This window comes from Pelophylax lessonae, assembly GCF_965119305.1.
Source record: "Pelophylax lessonae genome assembly, chromosome: 4".
Classification (NCBI taxonomy): domain Eukaryota; kingdom Metazoa; phylum Chordata; class Amphibia; order Anura; family Ranidae; genus Pelophylax; species Pelophylax lessonae.
The window spans coordinates 65,707,486-65,726,473 of NC_138771.1; the positions used below are offsets into that span (position 1 = coordinate 65,707,486).

The window sequence follows — 18,988 nt, forward strand, 5'->3', positions numbered from 1 at the left end:
ATTTGTGACATGCCCACCAGGTGGAACTCGACTTTGGCAATGCTGCAGTGGCTTGACATGCAGCAGAAGGCCATCAATGAGTACCTCTGTGAGTATGGAACAGCAACAGCCTCTAGCCAGCTCTGCTTTTTTTTCCTCATGCCAATGGCTGCTGATAATGGATGCATGCACTGTACTGTCACCATTTGAGGAGGCCACAAGGATGGTGAGCCGTGACAATGCATGCATCAGTGACACAATCCCTATTGTGTTCCTGCTGAAGCAGACTCTGCATGGCATTATGGACAGGGCACTCGAGCCACGGCAGCGGGAGGAAGAGGCAGACCTCCTTTCCTCTCATTCCTGCTTTATGCAAACACCATTCTTCCTACATTACAGAATGCACAAGAGGAGAGGGAGGAGGATTCTGACAGTTTTGGAGGCATTGAAGCAGAGGAAGATGTACGTCAACCCTCAACAGATGGTTTTCCATCCCCAGAACCCTTGGGAGTAGTACATGGCTGCGAGGAGGCAGTTCCAGATACTGTAATCCTCAGTGATCCCGAGGAGTCTGCTTCTCATACCTCCACAAACTTGAGGTGCATGGGCTTCCTCATGCTTCAAAGCCTGCAAAAGGACCCAAGAATACCTGGCATCAAGGAGAAAGAACACTATGTTGGCAACCCTCCTTGACCACTGTTACAAGGGGAAAGTCTCAGAACACAGCTCGTCCCCACAGAGGGTGCAGAAGATGAAATCTCTTAAGGACACTTTAAAGAGGAGTTTATCTAATGCTTTTCCTGACTCGGGTAGGTTACAGTGCCATGGAAAACATAGTTTTGAGGCTTCTGTTGGTCAAGAGAGGAGCAGTAGAGAAGGGGCCGTCTAAGTGATCCATTTCACATTTTTTTTTAGTCTTCCCCGCCCAGGGCTCTTAGCTTTCACATCCCATCGGCAGCATCTGCATCATATGGTAGATGATTATCTAGGGGCAAAAACAGAGATGAAGAGCTTTCCAATTGATGATCTACTGGGTTTTTGAGTCATGAGAATAGACCACTGACCAGAACTTTCCCAGTATTCAAAAGAGATACTGGGCTGTCTTGCATCCAGCGTGCTTTCTGGACAGGCATTCAGTGCTGCTGGAGGTTTTGTTACTGATAATAGAACGTGTATGTCCACAGACTCCGAGGACCATGTGACATTTATCAAAAAGAAAGCTTGCAAGGAAAATTTCTTTTTTTTTTACTTCATATATGCAATTATTTTGCAGCATCTTCTACACACATTACAGATGTGCCACTTTACAGGTAGACTAAGGGGACCCCCCAAGGCACTATATTGAAAGCAATCTTAAATTTTTATTGTTTTTTTTTTCTCATTTTGATGCTTTCACTTTAGGCATCAGTAAACCACTGCTCATTTAAAAATGACATTTTTCACAAACTTTTTTCCATTGATACGTGTCCCCCAGGGCAGTACCCAGACTCACATAACCATTGTTTGCCCAATTCTTTGCATATAGGCCATCAAAATAGGCACTTTTGATTTTTCCAGTTCGGGTCCCATAGACTTCAATGGGGTTCGTTACTCAGTTCCCGAACGTTCACGATGTTCAAAGGTTCTGGTACGAACCAAACAGGGGGTCGTTCGGCCCATTCCTAGTGCACACCAATGCACTGCAGTTTAATGGTAAATGGAAACCAAACTATATGGGTGCATTCACACTTACACGTGAGCAATACTATGCATGCATTAAAGCACATGGAACAATGTTAATCTAGCCTTATACAGATCTCTGTCAAACCAAGGATTTGGCTGAAAGGCCTGACACTACCTTAGGTATTTGGACAACTATAACAAACAGAGTTTTAGCTTTTATATGGTGGTGTTAGGGTTGTCACCTGTCCGGGATTCACCTGAACAATATGGGTTCTGAATCGTGTCTCGGTTTCAGTCCACCTGAAAGCAAAAAAAATAATGTACTGTGCACCGCTAAAGTGTTCGGGTTTGGCTTGAAGAAAAAGTGTCAACCCTAGGTGGTATAGATGATATCATGGCTGTTTTTTTTTTTTCTCAATAGGGTTACCTAATCCCAAATTAACCTGGATGAGAAAAGACCACTCCTTGCCAAACAATTCATTTGTACTTTCGAACAGTTCCCTGCTGCTAACAAACATCAGTTCTGAAAATGAAGGGATATACATTTGCACTGCAACAAATGTACTTGGAAAAACAGTAGCAATGACTGTTCTGCACTTATCTGGTTAGTATCAAAATTTGTAGCTGCATTCTTTTGTTATGACCTAGCTTGTGGTGAACTTTTATAATCCTATCAGTTTTTACAGCATTCCTGGGATATAATAGCTCTAGGTTGGGCCTTTATTTTCTAAATACCTCATCTTAATGAAAAAAAAAAAAAAAACGCTTTGGATTACTTTCTAAATTATAGCCTTCGGTTGCGCATGTGGTCTGAAAATGACGTCTTTCTGGTGTCTGTGTTCCAGCTCATTATATATTGGAGCTGTATTGCCATTTACATGTAAAGGTAACGGCATGCTAACCATGTCTTGTAAAGTCATACATATTTTTTTGGTAAAGATTTAGATTCTTTTCTGATATTTTTCCTTTTATTTCTTGCAAATGTTAAGGCTGGAGAAGTCATTTTTCTAGAGATGATTTTTACAGTGGTTACCACAAAGTTACGTCATAGCTGCCATTATAATCACTGCTAAACAAGAACACTTTGGTATGATTGCTTTTTATGTCATTCATCTCAATGGCAAGTATCAAATGGCACAAATAATAAAACCAATAATATTTATGATACAATAAACTTCTACCTGCCCTACTAGTAAGTGACTTGTTTTGTCAAGATTCCTAGTCTACTGATTTACTATACAAAGCTGTCTGAAGCAAGAACTGTTCCCGATGACCACAGAAAAGTAGGAGAGAGACTGAAAAGACAAGTGGACTGTTTGCTGTGGTCACCTATTAACAATTATTCAAAGTGGAAGAGGAGCCTGAATAAAAATGATCTATATACTTACCTATTTTAAATCTGGTCCGGTCCAGGCCGGCCATGTTATGCCTCAGCTCCAGCTGCCCTATCTGTCAGTGATCGGCTGCTGCAGGGGAGAGGAGGGAGCACCAACAACGGCTGGGCTATAGGAACCTATGAGTGAAGTCACAGCTCCCGGAATCCTGAGCCATTATCAAGTACTCCCTTACACTGTGCTGCTGGATCACATGGCGGGCCGGAGCGGAGTATTCAGATCTTTTTTTTTTACAGATTAATGAAGCTGAGTTGGAGAAGGGGGAAGGGAACAAGAATACTTGGCCCCCGGTCCCACCAGTGGCAATTGTCATGTGATTTGACAGTTTCAAATCCCATGACAAGTTACACCCTATTTTCCGAATTCCTTCGGAGTCGCACCAATTTTGAAAGTTGTTCCTGCACTACTTTTTGCAAGTTTGGGTGTGACTTGCGTAGATATCTGTGCAAGAAGTCGCACAGATGCCTTCCAAGTCGCACTTGAAGTACCATTGAAATACCACTTTGAAATAATGCGATTGGTGTGCCCAGGGTGTCATAGTTAAACTTTTTTTCTACTTTAGGCTAGCCATACACTAGTGGATTTTCAAATGTATGAAATTTCTCAGTACATTTGATGACTTGACCAATTGTTGTTCGAATGTACTTTAAAATTTCATTTGCTTTAAACATTTGATCTTGGAATAAATGGACTTTCCTGAGCAAATTAATTACTGGAAATGTGCTTAATATGTATCTCTATTCATTATTCGTGCAGAAACATAATATTTAAATTACAATATATAATACTTTTAGAAAATTAAAGTGCAATCGGTGCCAAAAATTGTGCATGAACAATAAGTCCTTTAAAGTGCTGGGTATCTTATTCTTCCAGTGTCGGTATGTTCCAACAAGTGCCGTTGTGCTCCCTCCTTATGTGCCCTTACTCACCAACTAGTAATGGGTTAAACACCTGTGTTTCAAAAATAATCTTCCAGTGGCAAAAAAAAATTTTTTTTCTTACTTTTGTGACTCCGGCAGGTTGGTCAAAGAACCTCATATGAGGGTAGGGGGATAGAATCAGGATAAAATGTAATTATTTTTTTATTGTTAAAAAACATATAAAAGCCAATTTCGCTCCACCCAGGAAGTGTCCTCAAAGCGGACGTGACATAATCAGAAGTATCCACCTGCTTAATGCATTTCGCTCCACCCAGGAAGCCCCCTCAAAGCGGACGTGACATAACCAGAAGTATCCACCTGCCTAATGCATTTTGCTCCACCCAGAAAGCGTCCTCAGAAGCTTCTGGGGACGCTTCCTGGGTGGAGTGAAATGTATTAAACAGTTGGATACTTCTGGTTATATCGCGTCCGCTCTTTGGAACGCAACCTGCTACTTTTGAAATCTAGAACGGCGTCATTACATGCTCACTTGCAAGAGGAGAGTTTTGTAAGTGCGCGATTGGCTTTTATATGTTTTTTAACAATAAAATTGGAATTAAACTATGGATTTCTCCTGATTCTATCTCCCTACACTCATATGAGGTTCTTTGACCTACCTGCCTGGAGTCGCAAAAGAAAAAAAATTTTTTTTTTGCCACTGGAGAATTATTTTTGAAACACAGGCGTTTAACCTATCACTAGTCAGTGAGTGAGGGCACAAACAGAGGGGGGCACAACGGCACTTGTTGGAACATACTTGCACTGGAAGAATACGATAACCAACACTTTAAAGGACTTATTGTTTAAGCACATTTTTTACACTGATTGCACTATTTTCTAAAAGTATTATGCATTGTGATTTAAATATTATGTTTCTGCACAAATAATGAATAGAGATACATATTAAACACTTTATTGTTAGACAGCGCTGGGTACACACATAAAAATACCTGAGAGGACTATACACCTTACATCTCACCAGCAGTTTTGTAAACGCATTCAACAGTCTACATGGCGCAGAGATCACAATAGTTTACTATTACTGGAAAATGTGTTTGTTCAAAAAAAAGTTTCAATCCTGTTCCTTCAAAAATGTCTTATTAATGAGATCAAAAATAAATGCCGCCATGACCGCACTAACCATGAAAAAAATCAAACAATTGTTCCTAAAATGAAAAATGTCAAACTAAATTGATCTAGTGCATTGCCAGCTTTAGCATTTTTTAAACATAAGGCCCAGGACCACAGAAATGTTCTGACTATTGGTCAGTTATTTATCTTAATTTTTTTTCCTGTAGGTCAAAAAGCATACAACTCTACTGAAGATCTTTCCAGGAAAGGCAAAAGGCGAGTTCTGATGGCGTCTTCAGTAGGCAGTAGCGTTTCTGGTAAAGCTGGGGACCTCCTACGTATCGGTAAATCTTTTTTTGCTGCATAATACATCTTTGTGCAAGTACAAAAAAAATATTTTTTTGGACATAAAGATAATTGTTTAAGAGGTTTCATAATGGCTGTAGGTCAATTTTCTTTTCTTTTTAAGGTCATACATTTTTAAATTGATGATTTATATGTTTGTTTTTACTATTTTATGAAAAAAAATATTATTCAAACATTTAAAGTGTAACTGAGTAAAATAAAAAAGGGCATATTTGATTAAATCTGTTAGTAGCAATACATGCACAGCAATGTTGCCATTCTGTGGTCAGGGTAGTCTAAAGCTGGGTGATAAACACAATTAATTACCCTTTAAGTATGGAACAAACACATAAGGCCTCATGCACACTGGCCTTTTTTTTTTTACAGTTGCTGTTTTCGGCTTTAGGCATTTTTTGCTGCAGCCAGTAAACTCCCCACCATGTTATCCCATGTGTCCATGCACACATAGGCTGTTATCAGCGCTTTTTGGCAGGGGCGTTTTCTGGCTGGAAAAAACTCAGAACTATTGGGTTTTAAGTGGAGTTTTTTAGCTGTAAAAGTGCTCTAGCTGTAAAAATTCAGCTGTTCTGCTTTTGTCAGCATTTTTAAACCATAAGCTTTTGAAGGAGTATAGTTTTGCTTAAAAAAAAAAGCTAAAAAAGCGCTAAAAAGTGCATAAAAACGCTACTGCAAAAAACGCTGCAATACTCATTCTACAGCTTTCTACATCTATCGTTACTGGCATTTTTATAACATCCAGTGTACATGAGGACTTGAAGTGGTATTAAACCATGGGTGTCCAACCTTTTGCCTTCTCTGGGCCACATTGAGTGTAGAGAAAATTTCTCGGGCCGCATATAAAATATATACTATAGTTAAGGTATATAAGTAATAAAACGATGCAGCCGCGCCCCCCCCCCCCCCCCCGCACTAATTTAACAACACTAGAGGATGATCAAATAAAATGGAATCAGTATACAGAGAAATATTAAAGGAACACTCTAACCACCATGACCACTTCAGTGATTTGAAGTGGTCATGGTGGTAGGTGTCGGAAACACTGCACATGCTGGGTAGAGGACGAGGTGCACTGCCTAGCGGTAGCGCCGACCCTGGGTGGGCCCCATTGCCGCATGCGGCCCACGTGCCGCAGGTTGGACATTCCTGTATTAAACCAAAAATGTGATATATTGCAGGTTACCAATCATTAGATTTGGTGGCTGCATCAGTTTTCTTTTCTTAGGCTTTTTTCTCTCTATTTTCACCTGGTGATCTGGCCAGGTGGTCCTGAGCACTTCCCTTTGCTCAAGCACAGCCTGCATTCTGCCTCAGGCCAAACAGACAGGCTGGACATACAGGCACACTATGGGGTTGATTTACTAAAGACTAATTGACTGTGCATTTTGCAAAGTGCAGTTGCTCCAGAGCTTAGTAAATGAGGTAAAGCTTCACTTTGCAAAGAATACCCAATTACGTGCAAGGAAAATTTACAAAAAAAAAAGCATTTGTGCTTGCACATGATTGGATGATGGGAGTCAACAGAGCTCTCCCTCATTTACTAAGCTCTGGAGTAACTACTCTTGCAGAGTGCAAAGTGCACAGTTTATTTGCCTTTAGTAAATCGACCTCTATGAGTATGCACAGTGTCCTGAAACTCCGCCCCTACTATCAGGAAGAAGAGATCATGGTCAAAACTTTTGAACCTTGTATAAAAAGTCAGAAAGATAATTTCTGAAACTAAGCAAAACAGTTGTGGTACCTGTGTAGTTATAACTGTATTATAAAATGGTGATAATATTGTATGTTCATAACTTTTTTAACATGTCAGGATAATTGACTGCAGTTTAGAGAAGCACAGCAGAGGCATGGATGTGAAACACTGCATCCCCCTTTTACCCAGCATGTCTGTTGTCTAATATCTGATGGGCTTTATCCAGTCAGCAGGGCATCGAGTGGATTAAAAGAGGCATGCACTATATGAAAGGTTTACAGCTCAATTCACATATAAAGGTGCACTGTGGACTTTGTATTTCAGAATACAAAATCAGTCTAATGTTAAGTCACACAGCAGCCAGACTGCTGGAAATATTTAATTACTGCGTCCTATCCCCCTCATTTTAACCACCCACTTTGGTTGCTTGGATGCTGGCAGAGCAACCAATGATGCTATGGCCCCACTGACAGCATCCTAGTAACCAATTATGCTTTTTAGCTGTGCATCATTGGTTGCTAGGATGCAGGCAACTGTGCTGTACATGGGCTGTACAGCACCACTGCTCATGGTGCAGACAGATCCTTGCAATATAAGAACCAATGACACTAAGTGACCCAGTTATCTATATCTTGCAACCAGTGATGTTCCTAGGCATATATTCAAAATGATACTGTCCTACATGAATGTTTGGCCTTCATCTAAGCTCAAACCCTCATACTGGATTATTTGTGTTGTCTGTTGTATAATGCTGTTATTGACTCTGCAGGTTGTCCAGTGCAGACAAGCCATCCGAACACCATTCACTGGTTTCTAAGGAAACAACCCATAGAAGAATTGAAGGGTTTGAAATACCGGGTTCTTGTATCTGGCCGTGTATTGGAAATAAACTCTTTGTCAGAGCAGAGTACTGGAGAATACAGATGTTGGACTTCAAATAACTCAAAGACAATGTCTGCCTGGGTGAATGTGTCCCTGGAAGGTAATGTTTAATTTGACTCTTTTCACATGTAGCAGAAGAATATTATTGGTTAAAGGCTTAGTTGGCCTTGTGGACCATGTTTCATGCTACATCTATATTTATGGTGTAACATGTAACACAGTCACATCCCCCCAAGAATTGTTGTGTGCTTCTCCCTGGAGAATCCTGTTGCTTTTTTAATGTAGTGTGGTTGTACATAGCTCCAGTTCTACAAGTCGTATTTGCCCCACAACTGAGAGACTCACAGATTGCAGTGGAGCACAAGTCCATTGTTTTTTTTTCTCCAGACCCATAACTGAAGGTCCATACAGTTGTACTGATTGTGGTGGCGTTGCTCTGCAGGCTGCAACGCAAAAATGTATACATGTATAAATATATAAACAAATGCACATTTTTTATTTCTATGAAAGTGGGTGTGTTTGTTACATTTTTGCATAATGAGGAAATGCCTTTAATGCCCCTACAATGAATTTAGAAAGTATGAATCTGTCTACTATTTCCCTTTTGTATTTGCAGGAGAGGAAGTAACAAAAAATGTAGTGGAGTGCTGAAGGTTTACAACTTCTGACAATAAAAACATTGTCAGACGTTCTGTTTTTATCCTTGTCTATGCCTTTGTGACCCAACAGAACCACATCCCCATTTCTTGTACTGGTATCACAAGAATTAAGGAAATATCTCCCAACAGGAATCAAAGGCAGAAAAAACCCTGATGGAAATTGTATTTTACCCCTTTCTATTAAAAACTAAGAATGATAAGTTTGGCTAGAGTTAGGCTTTATAGCTAAAATATAATTTATTATTATTTTTTTAATGCAGCACCTAACACACTGGGGGGTATTTACTAAACCTGGTGCACCCAGCATTTGGTGTATCTATGCATAGTAACCAATTAACTTCTAACTTCAGCTTGTTAAATTACTGTAAGCTTTGACAATAAAACCAAGAAGCTAATTGGTTACCATGCACAGCTGTTACAGATTCTGTGTGCACCAGTTTTAATAAATCTATCCCATTAGTTATGTGTAATAGTGCATATCCCTGCGCATTCATTACCTGCAGGTGGCTGCTGCTGGTAAAAAAAATTCCCTGCAGTGCCCTGAGCAACTTTCCTGCAGCATTGTGAGAGTTAACAGCAGCCACTGCTACCAAGAAAAGTTGCACCGATCACATGCGCCTTCTGCCCTCTCCATCCTTCATATTGCTTGTTTTACCGCTTTCATTGCCATGAGTTATTTTAGAAGCATAATGGGATGTTTAATGGCCCCACTGACTTCAGTGGGAGCACACGAGAAAACACATGTTTTTTTAGGCGATCCTATAATAAAAGTCTATGGATCTGTTCTAAAAAGCTTGTGTACGGCACTTCATTACTAAAGTTGCACAAAAAAGGTTGAAAAAAAAAATGTTTGAAAATTGCCTAACATTCTCTAACCTAAAGTGTGAATGGGGGGGGGGATAGGAGTAGGACAATGGCACTGATCCCCGAGCTCAGAAATATAGATTTCTGTGTAGAGTCTGGATAGAATAGAATTTTCTCTAGCGCTCATCGACAGACGTAGTCCTCTGTGATACACCACCTTCGGGTTATGTTACCTCCGCAGGAGCAGGACTAGACAGGAAATTAAAAAGCTCTGGCCACACCCTAGGGGCAGTCCCAGAGGGTATATCCTCTCTCTCTCTGCCTCAGCAAATCAGTTATTTTCTGTCTAGTTAGGAGTAAGGACCTAGACACCTTGCTGGGATCTTAGGTCCTGGCAAGAATTTTTTCTTAAAGGATTTTTTTAGACAGCTTTTTCTCCAGTGTTCCTGTGAGATCTTCAAGCAAGAAAGCTGAACTGGGCGATGGGCTGGATGTTGAGATCCGGTGGTCACCCCAGTTCAGCCTACGAGCGCGTGCAGGCCATAGCTCCGCGCTGGGTCGGCCGCGACAAAGTCCCATTAAAAGGACTGAACCCGCGAGTTAAACGTCTCGCTGAAACGCCAAAGACCATGAGTCACGGCGTTCGTATCGGTCGACAGCCCTCCCGCCCCGGTGGAGAGGGGTACTGTCAGGAGTTGGTGCCCGCCTGGTTCCGGTATGGTGAGTAGTATGTTCCCCCTTTCCCCCTGACGGGTTTTGTGGTGAACGCGGGCCCCTCTCTGTATGGTAAGAAAGAGTCCTTTCTATCCTATAACATGTCACAGATCCTCCTACTTTGAGTGTGATTTTTTGTGTACAAAAAGCCAGAAGGCTTGGTTTGGGAGCTAACAATCTATTGTATACATGTTTAAAAGATGTAATCTGTGGCATTCTGGGAATCTTATGGGTTAAGTATAAGCTACCTACCAGTCAGAAGCCACGGACATGTAGACTGCCTTCCAAATCAGATCTCCAGCTATTAGCAGGCCTCCCGAACGGCCATGTGGTCCGCCAGGGCCGATACCGCCAACCACGCCATATCCCCAGGCAGAGACAGTGTTGTGTGCCCTGCAGCACACCGCCATTCAGCAGGCCGCCGCCATTTTTTCTTGCAGGATCGCACGAGCCGCCATTTTGGCGTAGCCTCGTGTCTCCAGCATGGGGGCGGCCATGTTTGAGGTGATCCTACACCTCGTGGAGCTTGGGGGAGGCGCCGGAAGGCGTGCAGAGGGGCGGAGCCGCCTCCTTTCTTCCTGGGCAGCCAGCCAAAAGACTTCCTGTTTGTCAAGACAGCGCTGTAAGCTGTTGCAGTTTAACTCTGAGCATCAAGTGGTGAGCCTGGGGGTCTATCTCTCTCTCTCTCGATCGATAGTTAGCAGGTAACACTAAGGGGCTTTTTTGTGGCGCTGGGGGTCAGGAAAAAAAAAAAAAAGTTTTTTTCTTTACTTTTGAATTATATTATCCAGGAAGTAACTGGAGTTATCATGGACCCTGCCACACATATTCCCCCACCTGTTTCCCTCGAGGGGGCCTCGGGACCCGCCGGTGCACAGAGTATAGAGTCATTTACAGCAATTTTGGAGTCTATGGTGGCTCGGGTGGAGGCGGCCTGTCAGGGACGGGGGTCAAGGAAGCGACCCCCGCCTACCCCTATACTATCTGACACCTCTGACTCAGATTCAGAGATGGTCACGGCAGTTGCAGGTTCCTCTGCAAGGGTTGCTATCCCAGGTAAAGCCCCCTCAGAAAGTGAGGAGGACGCTTCTTCTCTTGCTATTATTCAGGAAGAAGCATTGGTGGACGCACTAGTTGTGGCAGTGCAAGAAACCTTAAAACTTGAGGCTTTACCGGCAGAGGCAACTGAAACAGAGATGCCTTTTGGTACTAATAAGCCCATCAAGACGGCGAAGGCTTTTCCTGTACCTAAATGTTTTGGTAATCAGATTAAAGGAGAATGGGAGCATTCTAAGCGTACCTTTACTATTTCCAAACGTATTGCTAGACGCTATCCGTTTGAGGAATCCATCATTAAGAAATGGACGGTACCACCAATCGTGGATCCGCCTATTTCCAGGCTGAATAAAGCCACGGTTATTCCAGTGGAGGACACTTCGTCCTTTAAGGATCCGGTGGATCGAAAGATAGAAGCAGAGTCCCGCACTATCTTTTCTCTGATAGGGTCAGCATTTAGACCAGTAATCGTTATTGGTCTAGTTTCCCAGACACTTACGGAATGGGCGAAAATGGTACGCCAAGATCTTAGGGGAAAAGATATTCCCCAGGAGACATCTGATTTGATGGAACAGATCATACAAGGGCTACGGTTTATCTGTGACGCAGCCTTGGACACTACTCCCCTATTAGGGCATGCATCTAAGTTAGCAGTGATCCTCAGACGTGTGCTGTGGTTAAAATGCTGGTCAGCTGACCTAGGTTCCAAAAAGACCTTGACCAATCTCCCTTTTCAGGGGAATCGTCTATTTGGAGCCAACCTAGATGAAATCATTAAGGATGCCACTGGGGGCAAGAGCACTTTTTTGCCACAGGCTGCAAAAGCTAAGGGACCTCGCAACAAGCGAGGACCTTTCTTTACCGCCCATAAAGGGCGCCCGGCTGGTACTAGCGGGAAAGGCAAGACTCCTCCAGGAGGGTTCAAGAAGGGCTGGTCGGACAAGCAGAGGACCAACCCAGCCAAACCCGAAGTAAAGGAGTACACAGCCTGAAGGTGCGCCCCCACCCGGTTTCAGGGTGGGGGGACGTTTTCACCGGTATTCAGGACATTAGATCGAGCATCAACCACTACTACCGGTGCGATTCTTCCCTTCCAACATTTAAGTACCACAGGAAGCGGTAGTTACCGTTCCCTGAAAAGATCTTTTCCTTTACCTTTTCCTAAGATTAGTCCCGATACCTCACAGGAATCGGATCTGGTTGACCAGATAGGCCAAGTAGCCTCTAGTCGGGTGACTTCGGTCCCTGAGGTTCAACCAGAAAAGATCACCTTTCCTGATAACTATCAGGTATCTGATAAATGTGTGGGAACAGAAAACGACCAGACTTTCTCGGATGGTCGGGGCCAGATAGCTCTAGGGACGCCTGGTTCAGATCCAATCAGCGCCAGTGGTCCTAGAAATTCTAGGCTGGCCTCCTCAAGCCGGCCTGGCCGACTTGGACATGTTAGTCGCAGACGTTCCGTGGGAACTTCGTCTCAGGGAGTGTCTGTGGTCTCAAGGACCAATTTACCTTCGTGCTTTACAGTCGCTGGTTTTAATGGCCTGGCCATTGAGACCCAAGTACTGAAGGACAGAGGTTTGTCTACTTCAGTCATTCCTACCCTTATTAAAGCAAGGAAAGCGACTTCCAGCAAAGTCTATTATCACACATGGAAGACTTATATTGCGTGGTGCGAATCTTTAGGATTTCCTCCACGTACCTATTCGGTGACTCGAATATTGGCCTTTTTGCAACAAGGGGTTGAGCAGAAGCTAGCCTTGAGCACCATCAAGGGTCAAGTTTCAGCATTAGCAATCTTCTTTCAGAAGCCTTTAGCTACCAAATCCTTGGTGCGGAATTTCATCCAGGGGGTGCGGCACCTGGCTCCTCCAGTCCGCGCGCCCTTACCGCCCTGGGATCTTAATTTGGTTTTGTCGGTTCTACAGAAACCTCCCTTTGAAAACATCAGGGAGATTCCCTTGCTTACTCTATCCCAGAAGGTGGCCTTCTTGGTGGCTATTACTTCTGCTCGCAGGGTGTCAGAACTGGCTGCATTATCATGCCAGTCCCCATACCTAGTGATTCATAGGGATAAGGTAGTACTTCATCCTAAGCCATCTTTTCTTCCCAAGGTGGTTTCAGATTTTCATCTGAATGAAGATATTGTACTACCTTCCTTGTGTCCTCAGCCCAAGCATCATCGGGAACATGCGTTGCATTCCTTAGATGTGGTTCGGGCAATCAGGGTATACCTGAAATCTACGGAATCATTCCGTAAGACGGATTCACTTTTTGTGATCACGGATGGCCCCAGAAAGGGTTTGCCTGCATCTGCCGCGACCATTGCCAAATGGATTAGACAAACGGTGGTACAGGCTTATTCTATTAAGGGTCAGAGTCCTCCGTTCCCTGTTAGGGCGCACTCCACTCGAGCGCTCAGTACTTCCTGGGCCTTTCGCCATCAGGCGTCAGTGGTCCAGGTATGTAAGGCGGCCACCTGGTCGTCGGTACATACCTTTACAAAATTCTATAAAATTGATGTGACGGCATCGGCGGATGCCTCATTTGGCCGCAAGGTTTTGCAGGCCGCAATTTGAGGAGACCGGTGGTCTACCTCGAGGGTTTTTTTTTCCATTTTCCCACCCCTCAGTTATGATACTGCTCTGGGACGTCCCGAAGGTGGTCCCGTCGGTCCGTTCTCATCCGATCCCATCCAATCCGATCCGCTGGACGGATGGAAAATAGGGTTTCCATCTGTCCAGATTTGACGGATCGGATCGGGTCGGATGTCAGCGGACATGTCTTCGCTGCCATCCGATGCCCCATAGGAATGCATGGGGGGACCGTTCAGATCTGCCAAAAAAATGGACAGGCGGATCTGAACGGTCCGCCTGTGTGAAAGGGGCCTAAAGGTGGCATTCTGGTCACCGCCAGGGATGGGCTGAACACCCCGCTGTTCAGTTTGCATCAGAACATCTCGAACAGGAAAAAAGTTCTAGCGAACATGCAAACCCTATTAAAGTCTATGGGACACGAACATGAAAAATCAAAAGTCCTCATTTTAAAGGCTTATATGCAAGTTATTGCCATAAAAAGTGTATGGGGACCTGGGTACTGCCCTTGGAGACATGTATCAATGCAATTTTTTTTTTAAAAAAACAATAATTTTTAAAAGAGCAGTGATTTGAATGATGCCTAAAGTGAAACAATAAAAATGAAAAATTCCTTTAAATATTGTGCCTGGGGGGTCCCCTTAGTCTGCTTGTGAAATGGAGCATCTGTACGATGTATACAGATTGCTGCAGCAATACTGACATTTCTAAAGAAAAAAATGTAATTTAAACTTGCTCGCGGCTGTAATGTATTGCCAGGTCCCAGCAATACAGATAAGGACAATTAAAAAAACAGCTTAGGGTCCCCCCCCAGTCCATACCACACCAAAATTGAAAAAAAAACGGCGTAGGGTCCCCCCCAAAATCATATCAGATCCTTATCCGAGCATGCAGCCTGGCAGGTCAGGAAAGGGGAGTACGAATGAGCGGCCCCTCCTGAACCATACCAGGCCACATGCCCTCAACATGGGAGGGTGGGTGCTCTGGGGCAGAGGGGGCTTATTGGGATCTGGAAACCCCCTTCATCAAGGGGGCCCCCAGATCCTGCCCCCCCCCCATGGGAATGGGTATCAGGTACATCGTACCCCTACCCATTCACCAAACAAACTGTGAAAAAGTAAGAAACATAGGAAATGTTTTTTGACAAGTCCTTTATGTGCCATCCACATATGTGATTACTGGGATCTCATGGATTTATCTAACAATGATGATGGCATTGCATTATTTACATCAATGGCTGACCTATGTTTATGGGGAGGATCTAGTGTACATTAAGTTCTGAAATATAACATTCAGGCTTACTAATTACAGAGAATGGGGTGCAAAATGCAATAACCTATAGCCACCAGTCAGAGATCACTATCCTGTAGACAGATTAAAACAACATGGATTCTTATTGGTCGAGTACTGCTATTCTGCCTTTGTGTTTTGCAGTACTGTATTTAATTTGATTAATTAGTCGTATTCATTACCTTGACATTGGGGTAAATTTTGACATCAGGGTGAAAACAATACAGGAAAAGGAAAATTGACAACAGTAATTACAAAGGGCAAAACTTTTGTTTTTCTGCACATTTCTTAACTGGGTAATAATATGGCTACAGCTTTTTAATAACTTTATGCAAGGAAAAAATAGTTTGTAATACACAGGTAACCAGTTACACGTTGCCTTCTAGAAATATAGAGTAATTGAAGAGATAAAACTATCTGGTTACTAATATTTTACTGTAATGCACCACCATTTGCAGAATGTTATTAAATATATTCAAATCTATGTTGTTACAGTGTACAGTCTAGAATATGGTGAGTGGACACCTTGCTCAACATCATGTGGAAACATGGGCTTTCAAATCAGAACACAGCACTGTGTGAACTCTGAAGGACAGAGGGTGGACAATTCATTGTGTGAGCATCTTCAGCCATTAGCAGGCAGTCCTCAGCCTTGTAACATACAGGACTGTCCAATAAAGTGAGTGATTTTGATCATTGACAATTTTCTTTAGGTGTGAGATGCATGTACGATACCTGTAATATGGGAGCCCATGATCACCAGCCAGCAATTTGTAAAACTTCATTGTTCTTTCAAAACCAGGGTAAACCTTTCTTCACCAATGTCCCTATATTTAGGGTTGGAGACGCTTTCCCACATAAAGTCTCTCCAAGTCTCCCAATTCTGGAACCCATGCCAGAACTTACCAATCTTGGGCAAACTGTAAGTCAGTTTACCCCTTTCCAGCCGGAACCCCTCTTGCTGCGTGGGTGAAATTGCTTGAGTACTCTCAAATTGTTATCCAATCATGCCGCTTAAAGGGCATCTTTGTCTTATGGCTAAGATCAAGTGTAGTATCTGTTCTTATCAGTTGTTAGGGAGAGAACCCTTACCCCTTTTCCAGTTGAGGGGCCAGTTAGTACTTCCCTGATGTAATTAGGTTGAATGGTGGAGGCGGTGGGGGGGCCTTTTTCCTCCTGGGTTTAATCTGGCCTTGTGCTTGCCCCCAGTTGTGGGCAAGGCTCACCCAAAGTTCTGATGCCTTCCTGTGGAATGGAGAGGCACTGGTCTGGCCGAAAGCCATGCTATGAGAGAAGCCTGTGGTGCATGTGCCCCTGGTATGGCTCGGCCAGAGGTGCCTTAATTCTCACAGGTGGGGGAACTCATCTGGAGTTTTTTGGCACTTTGTTCACTGCACCTACACACTTTTTTCACACCTGCCTCTAGGGCCGGGTCTGTTGGCTGGGACCAGAGGAATTTTTGATTCCTGGCCAAAGGGCCTGCCAAGGTATCGCACCATGGCACTTTAAAGCACTTCCCCACTTCCCTTTCCCCACTTTTTTTTGTGTGTTTGTTTTTTCTTTGTGTGTTTGTCACTTACTTTACTCACAGTGATTAGTAGGGTGTGGGTCCTCTGGTCTACCCTCAAAGTCTTGGGTGGTGGTAGATATGTCCTTCTGGCTTAGTTTACCCTTTCTCATGGGGTTTCCCTTCAGGGGGAGATCCACCTAGTACTTGGGGTGGGCTGTTTTGGCAGTCCTCTCAGAGAACGGGGTCTGACTGGTTTTGGTCAGGTGGACCAGTGAGTACCTCAGTCCCTGTCAGGAGCCTTGCACCCCGGTGGGATCAGGGTACTTCCTCTTCTGAGGTGGACCAGTCGCACTTTTTTTTGCACCGGGTGGCTTTTAAAAAAAAAAAAAAAAAGGGACCACAACTCAAATAGCAAGGAAACACACCTGTCATCCAGGACCCATCCACCTTTTCCAATAAATAAAATCACAGTAATATATCTCAAAGTGCCTTCCTAGTAGCTTTATAGACTGTATGTGTGACCTAGGTGGGGTACCAGTGCAGAAGCAAGACCCTGGAAGCTCTTGGACCTTGGTCTTGGTCAGTTCTGCTACTTAGCTCAGTTGGCTTTGGCTTTCCTCTTTCTTCCTCTGTGTACATCAGAACACTTATCTGTCTGCAAAAGCAGCAATGTATGGTGCTCAATAGATCAATAACGCGCCACCCTAGAACTTCCCTTTTGTGATGTCACTTCTCTCTGCTTTCGTTTCCTTCAACCAGCAGAATTCAAAGAGGCTGAGATGAACTAGTCAGTTTGAAGTGCACCTGTGCCTTGACTATAGATGTTAAAGCCTTTAAATATTCTTAACAAGCAGTAAAAGAGCCTTAAAAACAAGTCATCACTGACCTCTCTGGCTGCATGTACTGTGAAGTAATTTATTCTTAAAGATCCTTGAAGATCAAAACAAAGACTCTAAGGCAATATAAAAGCCTCTTCTGTTGCATGTAGTGCATGTTGCTGTGTGCTAAATGCACCTGAGCTGATGTGCTGCACTGATGTGCATTTTTTAACATGTTGCATTGATGTACAGTTTTTTTTGTTCACAGTAGGAGTCAAATGCAAGCTGTGATGAATTGTAACACGGTGCAGCATGTTGCTCTGCATTTAAATGCAGCATGTCCCATTGAAGCAAAGCACACCAACGCAATGCGCCCAACAGACGTGGTGTGAGTGGGCCGCAAAGTGGGGTATCAATCATATGACTTGCAGACTACCAAGAAAATAATAGGAAAAGAGCTAAGATTTCACTGTTTGTGTTATGAACATTGAAGATGAATTTCTTCACAATGCCTATAGTTATAAAGGGGAATAATGGCTTGATTTAACCATTTTAACACAGGGCACTTTCACCCCCTTCCTGCCCAGGCCAATTTTAAGCTTTTAGCGCTGTTGCATTTTGAATGAAAATTGCGCGGTTATGCAATACTGTACCTAAACCAAATGTATGTAAATTTTCCCCCACAAATAGAGCTTTCTATTGATGGTGTTTGATCACCGCAAGGTTTTTTTTTCTTTTTTTTTGGTACACAAATAATAAAATTAAAAAAAGTTTGAAAAAAAAAAAGTTTTTTTGTTTATGTTATAAAATGTTGTAAACAGATACGTTTATTCCTGCACTGATGAGCACTGATGATGGGCACTGATAGGTGGCACTGGTGGGCAATAATGGGCACTGGGGGGCAGCACTGATAGATTGCAATGATGGGCACTGGTGAGCGGCACTGATAGATGGCAATCATGGGCAGCTCTGATGGGGAGGGCACTGAAAGGGTTCCTGAGCCCTGATTGCCATCCCTGGTGGCCATGGATGGGTATCCCTGGTGGTCATGGGTGGGCATCCCTGGTTGCCATGGGTGGGCATCCCTGGTGGCTCTAGTGGCACTCCCCCAAGGGTCTGCGCTGGTAATCAATGATCTAATTACCAGCACAGACCCCCCCCTGTCAAGAGAGCTGCAGATCGCCTCTCCTCTACTCGTGCCTGTCAGGCACAAACTGAGGAAAACCGATCAATGGCACTTCCTATTTACTATGTGACCAGCTGTGATTGGACACAGCTGGTCACATGGTAAAGAGCCTACATCATTAGGCTCTTTACTGAGAACGGAGATGCAGTGAGTCAGACTGACACACCGCAGCACCGATCGCCGATCTGTGCGCCCCCCGGGGGCATGCAGAGTGCTCTATCCTGCTGGACATCATATGGCGGCCAGTCAGGATAGTACAACCACTTTGCCACCGTCAATCTGCTATAGGGCGGGCGGCAAGTGGTTAAAGTCATTTAAATGCTTCTTCAGAACATTGCTATCCCCTCAAAATAACTCAACGCAAAGCCATTAATATCTAAACCACTGGCAAAA

General features: G+C 43.6%; 1 protein-coding gene across 1 annotated transcript in view; it reads left to right on the forward strand.

Moving 5' to 3' along the window:
* The window catches only part of ADAMTSL3 (ADAMTS like 3), a 730,739-nt gene that overhangs the window by 688,447 nt on the left and 23,304 nt on the right, over positions 1-18,988 (forward strand). Inside the window, exons 24-27 of the mRNA XM_082255626.1 lie at positions 2,063-2,245; positions 5,254-5,370; positions 7,852-8,064; positions 15,577-15,760. Coding sequence (XP_082111752.1) covers positions 2,063-2,245; positions 5,254-5,370; positions 7,852-8,064; positions 15,577-15,760 — 697 coding nt within the window. The remainder of the gene's footprint in view (positions 1-2,062; positions 2,246-5,253; positions 5,371-7,851; positions 8,065-15,576; positions 15,761-18,988) is intronic.